Raw genomic sequence first — 9,773 nt, 5'->3', positions numbered from 1 at the left:
TGAAGAACCATGTTTTAAAGCTTAAGTACACAGTGCAAATGTTCAGGTGAACAAAAATAATTCCTCTTTATTTGCTCATGTCGTCAGGATGAGTAGTATGAATCTGATCAATTTTCAGCCATCTGTGGCTTTTTGAACCACATAATCAAAATAGTGAATCATTATTTTCAATTTACCTTTTTTTTTTTTCTTCAAAAACTTCCATTTGGACAATGACGACACAAGCCTGTGGAAAAGTAATAATGTTTAATTCAAATAAAACCATGCAACAGGTCACCATAACCCTGATTAGATTCAACCCGTTATAAAATAAACATCCAAGTACATTGTGTTCAGTGGGTGATCACTGAATGAGAGCAGACAACTCCATGGAATGTACACAGGTCAGCCCAGAAAGTGAACAACCCAAAACGGGAGGGAAAAAACAAAACAACAACAATCACAGCTGCTCCTGTTCCACAGTACAGTGACGATCCCGAAAAAAGTGCCGTCCACGGAAAGCACAAGGACCCGAAGCACCCCACCCACAGCGTCGACCCCCCCGCCCCACCCTTCCTTTCCCTCATCCCACAGGCTGCTAATAATTAATTACCATCACAAAGCGCTATGGCACACAGAAGACAAGCCTGAGAACACGAGTGATGAGCCAGCAGTACCCTGCTGATAGATACGAATGTCTAGTAGCAGTTTAATTGTGTGTACCAGATATACACTTGTTTAAGGAAGGCCCCTCAAATTCACATCATCGGGATATCGCAGAAGCAAAGGGTAGATTTTTATTTCTATTTCAGGGAAATCTTTCAAGTATTGAGGTATCCCAAAAATGAAGAGCGCTATTATAGCTGGGGTTACAGAAGTGGTTTGTTTTTTCATTCAATCCATTATAGACATTTTGAACATGATTTGCTGCTGTTGCTGCTTTTATTTCCCAACATTTATTCAATGCACTGACGGTGTGTTAAATTACAGTGAACAGCAGCAGCAAGACATGCTCACTGTCCTTGTAGTCCTTTGTTTTGTCACAGCATCATAGCTGTAAAGTCATTCGTGGATTACATTTCTCTAATCTTGACACTGGAATGATAAGCTACCAACAGTAAGAAGGAACCATGAAAATATTCGTTGGAACTAAAGTACTTTGAATGGAAAAGTGGCTCAAGATACCCATACATCAGGGACTAACTGTCACCACATGTGAAAAGCCCAGAAAACACACATAATTGGTACACTCAAGTCATTTTACAATCTGGATGTAGAACACAAAGATCATAAAAAATAACATTATAGTAAGATGTACAGTATTCTTGTTTTGTAATGTCTGGTCTGCACTGTGAACCTCAAAGAATGATTGGGCACCAGGTCAGGAATCGGGGTTCACCTGCACATCCCTCTCTCCGTCCAATGGAAGGCTCCCGAAGGAGGAAGTGGGAGCAGAGAGTCTTGTGTAGTATGCATGCATGCACGCATGCGCGTGTGTGTGTGTGCACATGTATGTATGTGTGTGTCAGAGAGTAATGAATAGCAGCAGGAACTTCAGTTGTTGTACACCTGGCCCTCAGGTGGTTGGGAGAGCCTGTTGTTTTCTTTCATCATCATGTGCTGTCTGAGCTCCTGCAGCACTGTCCGGATGTTGTAGGAATTCTTCCACCGGGACAGTGATGACACAGCCTTTAGGTCGACCTGAAGGGAAATGAGCAGAAAGATGGTGGAGGTGTTTTTTATTAAGTAACCAATGACCCTTGGTTCAATCTACATAGAAAAGAAACTGGTGTCACGACCGAATGCTTGATCCCATGTAGTGTTTCAGAGTGGACAACGCATCTTACCTAGACTCAGTCTCCCTCTTCCCTCCTTGAATTTAATTAGTACCAAAATCTTGTAACACCCATTTGAAAGCTTTTGGGTGTAAGAACTTTCCTTCCAGAAACCCTGCGTACACACTGAGCAGATGCCACCGTTTGCTCCAGTTGGCCTCCGCTAAGCTATTGCTGGTCACTCCCTTTACTTTGGTCTTAACTCGACTCTTCTCCATAGACTGCAAATTGTTCAGAATGCGGCCGCTCATCTCCTTACTGGTAGTGGACGCCGTGTCTCTATCACCCCTGTCCTTGCCGACCTGCATTGGCTTCCCATTAAGTATCGCATTCAATTCAAAATCCTGTTGCTCACCTTCTGAATTATTAACAATATTGCTCCAAGCTACCTCATTGAGCTACTTAGATTATACACCCCTGCTAGAGTACTAAGATCATCTTCCCAGTCACTTTTGGTACAGCCGAGATCCCGGCTGAAGACTAGAGGTGACCGAGCATTTGCCTTGGCTGCACCTGATCTATGTAATAACCTCCCCATCGCTGTCCGCGAGTCTGATTCCATTCAATCCTTCAAATCGCAGTTAAAAACCCACCTATTTAGCCTCGCCTGTTCTACCAGTTAATGATTGTTTGTTAGTTAGTTTAATGCTTATTTCTATCTTCGGTCTATTCTTAAATACTTTTAATCATTTAAAAAAAAAAAAATGTTTGACTGTCTTATCCTTTACATATATTGTTCTTTTATGCTTTTATATGCATTTCTTTTGCTTCTGTGTTTTTAATGCCATTTAACCTGCTACCATGTTGGTACTTTGCCATAGCCTTCATCCTCCCCTGTTACTTCATCTTACCCTCTTGTATGTTAAGCACTTTGGTACACCACTGGTTTTTAAATGTGCTATACAGTATAAATAAAGTCTGTTGTTGTTGTTGTTGTCATAGACAAACATGTAGTCTATTACATGTCACGTCCAAATCCCAGTTTCAGACTGAGGATTCATCAAGCCTGCATCTGCAAAAAGTTCATTTATAAACAAACATTCATAATTTTTCCCCCATCATAATTTTTATTATTTTTTTAATACCATGATGTAATTTAATAAGATGCCATAGCAACAGATGCAACCACCCTTTCCACAAGTTCATATGGAGAGGTAAATAGCTGCAAATAACTGTTGTTTGCAAAACGTCTGCACAGGTTTTTAAAATTTACTATTTACATTTAGATTTCAAGTTATGAAAATGATTCGTTAAACATGTTTGTGGTTGTTACAGTAAAAAATAAAACTTTTTTTCTACTTGGATTTTATGTTTTTTGATTTTAGATTGATCAATTGTGTCAATGCAGTATGTCAAAATGACAATAAAACTGTAAATTCAGACATGAGGTTGTGCTGAAAAGAATGATACCAAACAAGGCAAGGTGAACAGTTTTAAAGGTGGAATATAGAGGTAAAATCAAAAGAACTCAAAAACTGCCAATTATTACCCTGGACCGCAGAGGGTCCAGTCAAATGAGATACAAATGCAAGTTTTCCAACTTTTTTCCCCCTGAAATTCCTCGAGTTCCATCTGCTCAAACTAAACAGCGAGTGAGTTTTTGAGTTCTCTGTAGAGACACAGGAGCCCTACTAAAAAGCTAAAAGTCATGCTAGCTTTATAATGAAAGACAGAATAAGCACCTTTGTGAAACAGAATTCAACATGATAATTATTTTATTTCACTGGAAGTGAAATATTTTATTGAACTGCATAACCGCGCAGCACAAAAGCAGAAAACTGTTGAGGCTACCTACTTCCTACTACTCCTGAGACTCGAGCCATATGTTATACTTACAGTAGCAGCAGCTACAACCAGGAGCAGACTATTTGTTGGTTAATTATGTTTTTACTGCACAAGTCATTTACAGTTCAGAATCCTACCAAGAAAAACGTGTGAGTGAATATTATAACTCTGTCAAGAATATCTGCAGGGATACTTACCAGACCGTTTGAGCTGTTCACACCAGTTAGGTTTATCTTGTTCACAAAGCGGACATGAGGAGGATGCTCAGGGTATTTGGATCCACAGTCTATTTTCAGACTGTAGATCCTGCCTTCATAGACAGTCTGCAATGAAAAGAACAGAAGACTGGTTAGCTCAAAGAATCAAAGTCTAACAAACTCTAATAAGCTCTACTGTCACCAGTTCTCTGGAATTAACAACTGCTGACATTAGAGCCCATTTAACTTTTTATTCTCTTTCTGAACCGTGAGACTACTGTGAGAGGGGAAAAAAAAAAAACAAAAAAAAAACATATTGCATGCTTTACAAAGCCTGATAAAAGAATTCGGCTCAAAAAATAAACATTTATATTAAATCTGTCACTACAAAGCTTTAGTGAGGACGTGCTGATAAAAGGTGCAGAGACATAGATGAAATCAAATAAGGTTCAACGCTGACAGCAGCTCTTTTTAAAATTTATGTTTGTTTACATTTTGTTTACATTTTCTATAAGCCATCAGCATTAGAGGTGAAATCGCTGAAAAGAAAAACTTGGCACACAGGAGTCACACTTTACCAACATTTGAATATGCTGTGGTAAACCAGCAAGGCTGCCATAAACAGTGCTGGAAAAAGTGCAAGCTAACTAGTTCAGACTTCTCGTTATTGTCAACCACACACAGAAGTGATGCATCATCACACCTCTCGGGGGGGCAAAATAAAGCATGGAGGTGCAACCAAAGGCAGCACAAGCCCCTAAAACAAATGCTCATAACAAAAATAAATAAAAATGCATATTCCAGCTTTCAGCACACAGAGTTTCCAAAACCTGAGGCTCAGTTACTCAGGGAACATTCACTGGGTAACTACTGTTTCAGAAATGACTATATGTGGACAAGCAGCTAGAGTGCTAATTCAGCAGCTACAGCTAGCAAACTGCACTCATAGACACACATTTCTGCTAATTAGTGCCATTTAGTAAAATCACAAAATACTGGAATATCACTCACCAAAACTGAAGCATGGACTTCTCCTATTATTTGTCAGACAATTTCTTTAAAATGCTGTAGAAGGCAACAACAACACAAAGTCGAGAGGTTGGACTACAAGAGGTGAATTACTAGACCACGATTAGCTCGAGTTCCTTGTGTCAGGACATCAGTCAATCAAAACAACCACCTCTAATTTACACAGTGGTCAACACTGCTTAACACAGCTATAAACAGGTATGCTGTAAAGATGGCCATTTTAACATATAAATGTAAGGAGAGTAACACTTTTTAGGCAGCTCCACATTCACCTCTTTTTTTGGACCCAACTCGTGATGTTTGTAAAGCGCACCTGTCCACAGAATCAATGACTTCCATTCCAACCTCTCCACTATCATGGACAACACCGAAAAGCTGTTAAAGGATGTCAGAGACAAGATTATAGAGCTGCACGAGGTTGGACTGGGGAAAAAGACCTTCAAAGGTAAGACGCTTTTGAACATCTAAATAATTGAGAGAAGGCTTGGGAGAAAGCGCTGTAGTCAGATGAAACCAAAATAGAGCTCTCTGGCATCAACTCAACCCACTGTGTTTGGAATAAGTGAAATGCTGAGTATGCTCCAATTGGAAAATCAATGTTTCCTTCCTTGGCTGTATGTCAAAGTCTCCCTGGGCAACACCGAACATTGCCGAACTTCAAATTGTCCCCAATGCATCCACTAGAGTGAGAGTGAGTGTGTGATAGTTAGAAATAAGAGCTACGGGAATGTGTGTGTGAATATGGCTTCTAATAAAAATAAAATTTAAAAAGGAAAAGGCTCATCCAAGTACCAGCTTTACAGTGCTGTTTCTCTCCACACAGAAACACGGCACTGTAAAGCTGCATGTATGGCTTACAACTTGTTAAGATTTTCAAAGTTGGCTTTTCTAATATTTGACTTTTTCCTGCCTCACCTTCATGCACATTATATCTTGTTGAATTAATAATCTTCCTGCTGACACAAGGGTGTGACAAACACAGCTTCAACAAATCATATCGGCTCATGAAATCTCTGCTTGTGAGCAGCACAGCCACATGGTCAAACAGAATCTTTACCGTGTAGTTTGCATTTTATTGTCTTGTGATGTTTAAAAAGAAACCCCCTTTTAGTCAGCTTCCAAGGCAGAAAGCCCAGTGGCCCACTGAAGAAGATCAGTATTACATACTGAAGTGTTAGAGCAGGTGCTTGACGTGGCTCACCTTGGCAGGGCCAATGATCATGCCATTCCAGTGAGTTAGCATCATGTCGTCATCATCTGCAAGGCCCCAGCTCACTGTACCGTCTCCAACTCCCTTCTGACCTTCCTCCAGTTCCTCCAGCAGCCGAAAGCTGCGGGGAACTTTGACGCCTTTACAAAGATACACACAAAACAAATGACAATTAGGCGACTTCTGTGCCATGACACGACGCAGGATAACCCACTGATTTCTTTTAGAAAGGAAAAAATAAATTATACTGCTTAGCTTAGTTTCAATCAATCTGGTCACATTTTTCAACACAACATAACCAGGATGAAGGAGAAACAAAACTACACTGATCTGAATAAAATTAAATGTAATCAAATACAGAAGCTCGACGCGTTGAGTAAACAGAGACAATTGCTTCATTTTGTTTGTAACGCTGTGTTATCAAGCGCTTCTTCCGGAATGTTGTGTCTCCGGTGACTGAGCTTACAGCTAGCGCCGAGCAAAATACTCATCTAGCTACACATCAAGCTAGCTACGGGCGTCACCTCAACTATTACCACAAAAACGTCATAGTAGACCCTATAAATGCCACCTGGGATGAAAACTTAATTGTTTTCACTAGAGAGACCCCCGATGATTACAAAACGATATAGTGTGGGTGTTGCAGGCGGCAGAGTAACGCTCAGGGACCGTGGGCCAAATTAGCGAGTCCTTTAGCTAACTAACCAGCGTTAGTAACAGCATTTTCTTGCCACCAAAGTCCAGTTACAAACAAAATATCACTACAGCGATACGCTTAGGAACCATTCATCTACTCTGGTGCTAAATGGGAAGTTGGGCATTTTCGCTCTAACTGCAAATCACGCCAACATAGCACGTAAACTGTCGGTTTACCTTGTCCGGCGACTGCCATCTTTGTCACTGCTTTACGGAAGCGCGTACGTATGTTAAATATCGCTTGCGCATGCCCGCCCGAAAAATAATTGAAATGTATTATTGTGATTATTATTATTGTTATTGTTATTATTTTACTCCTTACCTTAAAAAGCATCGACATAAACTAGCGGTAGCTTTCTAACACTGCCTCTTTAATAACTTGTTCACGACAAATATTTTTTAAGAACTAATCGACACTTTTATTTTATTTATTTTTATTTATTTATTTGAAGGCCAGAACACGAGCTGAACTCACATTTGATTTGTCTTGGAACAATATAAATAATATTGGTACAATATCGGAATAGCTCACGCCACCAACACCGGTGTCTAATTCGCATGCGACATCGCCATCTACTGGTAAAATATCGCCAATGTAAACTTGCGGAATAGTCTTAAATTCACATTTTCTTGCCCCAGAACATCTTTAGAGCGCTTAGCACAGGATACCGTTCTTTATGAAAGGAGGGGGGAAAATGTGGTCCTATAATTCATAGCAACGGACCATTTATGAAAATGATCTACACAACTGGCAAAGCTACATGTACACGTTGTTGTAATTTCATTTTCCACTTCAGACCATAATCTGCTAAAATATATTTTAATTTTCAACAACGGGCTGATGAACTATAGTTGAACATCACACAACCATAAATGTATATACACTCTCTAAATCAACATTATGACCTCGATTCATTGATCAAAGTATGTTTAAAGTTTGATTCAGTTTGATTTAACAATGCAGTTTGTTATATTGAATCCTTTAGGATTATCATTACAATATCAGTATTTACTTTAGGTCAGCTGTTATAAGTGATGGATGGAAACTCATTCACACTGGAACATATCCAGCTGGTAAATATGAAAAATAAAAAGATGCATTTAGTTTTATGGGTTGAGGGGTAGATATGGTTTAATTACTACAAATGATTGTGATGCCAGTGGCAGGGGGATTTACTCACAGTACGATATAATCTATATGCAAAGATCCAGCCGGTCACTTCATACCCAGTAAATTAGTATCTCAAAAAGCAGACCCAAAGAGAGTACATGAGGGAGAGGGTGGTGTAGGCCTACTAACTACAATAAGACAAAGTAAGTGCATGTGTTTCTTTCTGAAAATAGCAAAACAATTCAGATCCGCAAGAGGAGGGTGAAGGAAAATGTTTTTGATATAAGTGACAAGTTTTCTGATGGAAATCACTTTGCAGTCTGTGTGACCTCATGAGGACTGAGACTCAAATACAGCACATGATTTATCCAGATACAGCTGCACTATTACCAACAAGTCCACCTTATCGACCTGATACCTGACACGTGAGGAATGAGTTTTAGGTCAGCACTGGGAAGCAACAACGGGAATCAAATACAACATTGAATAACAAAACTTCAGATATAAATCTCAAAGCCAAGGACCATCACAAAATCTAATCTTGAGTTATTATTTTAACATTTCTAACTTTACTTATGAAAAAAACAAGTTTACAGTCTGGTACAAAAATAGTTTTGCTTTCCTTCTTCAACTCTGGAATAGTAAGGGTTTGGCCTCATAACTGACAGTTAATGCCAACAGCAATGGCTATAGCCAAGCTCAATGCTAGGCATCACTTCAGTGATTATAATTACTGAGCTGCACCTCTGACTCTTGGTGAGTGAAACTACAGTCAGTCATGTCTGATGAGGACATAGCATTAGCTTTAATGTACTGTGACAGTGTACAGTGTACAACACTGTAACATTAAAGTTGTAACTTTAAAGCAGGACTTCACATTCAGCAGCATGATATGTTGACTATGTGCATCATTTACACATAGTCTGTGATCACACCCAGAGGCGGAGCCAGACATTTGAAACACCCGGGGCTTAGCCCTAAAGGGTAGTATGCATGTGGGATTTTTTTTTTTTTTTGGGGGGGGGGGGTAGAAATGACTGAAAGATTAATTGGCTCTGTTTTGAGTTTTGTTCAAAAAAGAATGACTTCATATAGGGAAAAATATATATCACATGTGCAGGACACTTAAACTAGTTTTTTAATTAAGCAGCAAGGCAGAACAAGGTCAGGGCTGCATCAAGACACAGGGACTAAACCCCAATTCAACCAGACCCAGAACTGATCTGGAATTAAAACAGGACTACAACAGTTCAAAATCAGGACTACTTAGGATTTAACCAAGACAGAACCAGAATCAGATGATAGTAGCACTAAAAATCATCATAGACCTGCACTACACTTATTTTTTAATTCTACCAAAGTCCACTATTTAGATTCAGAAAAGTTTATATAATTATTTAGCCTTGTTGTGCAAACAAGCCTGCATAACTTAATAAATATACACAGCAAATCCAGCATGTCCAAATTAACACTGTCGGATTTGATTTCAACACTATTAAAGTGTCTATATGGGTCCACACCAGAGAGTGTTAATTTAACTCTTTTTGGAGAGTTGGTACATTAACTCTGATTTAGTGTTAAACACCAAATCTGTCTGGAGTTGATAATTTAACACTTGGTGTTAAGAGTTTATATATTAACTCTCAAAGAGTATTTTAGTTTAACTACGTAAGAGTTATCTTCTAATTCATTCTAAAAAGCGGGAATTTTCCTGTTCTGAACTTCTAGAAATTTCTTTTGGAAATAAACATTTACTAAAAAGATGCAATGGTTTTTGAAAAACATTTATTCTGAACTGTGCACCACAATTTCAAAACAGTTTCTGAAAGATGTAACAGTATACATGTTCTCACTTTCATTAGAGTTTTGTTTATCAGAAGGTCTGACGTAGGTGAGCTGGTAAATGCAAATAACAGCATTCTCATCACTTA

At 39.0% G+C, this 9,773-nt stretch overlaps 1 protein-coding gene across 1 annotated transcript; it reads right to left on the bottom strand.

Annotated features, from left to right (window-relative positions):
* Positions 1–229: 229 nt before the first annotated feature.
* ube2v1 (ubiquitin-conjugating enzyme E2 variant 1) lies at positions 230–7,031 on the bottom strand. The gene is made up of 4 exons (XM_040003077.1): positions 6,909–7,031; positions 6,027–6,175; positions 3,797–3,922; positions 230–1,680 (listed from the first exon to the last, which is right to left on the bottom strand). Exons 1-4 carry the CDS (start codon positions 6,925–6,927, stop codon positions 1,534–1,536), a joined length of 441 nt encoding a protein of 146 aa, XP_039859011.1. The 5' UTR covers positions 6,928–7,031; the 3' UTR covers positions 230–1,533.
* Between the last annotated feature and the right edge of the window lie 2,742 nt (positions 7,032–9,773).

This window comes from Simochromis diagramma, unplaced genomic scaffold, assembly GCF_900408965.1.
Source record: "Simochromis diagramma unplaced genomic scaffold, fSimDia1.1 OVJJ01000646.1, whole genome shotgun sequence".
Lineage (NCBI taxonomy): Eukaryota > Metazoa > Chordata > Actinopteri > Cichliformes > Cichlidae > Simochromis > Simochromis diagramma.
This window is presented reverse-complemented; position numbering and strand designations above follow the sequence as displayed.

Coding starts and splice junctions, on each gene's coding strand:
- ube2v1 (XM_040003077.1), bottom strand. Junction 3,923..6,026: donor TGATCATTGGCCCTGCCAAG/GTGAGCCACGTC, acceptor TTTTCATTGCAG/ACTGTCTATGAAGGCAGGAT. Junction 1,681..3,796: donor TGAACAGCTCAAACGGTCTG/GTAAGTATCCCT, acceptor ATTTCCCTTCAG/GTCGACCTAAAGGCTGTGTC.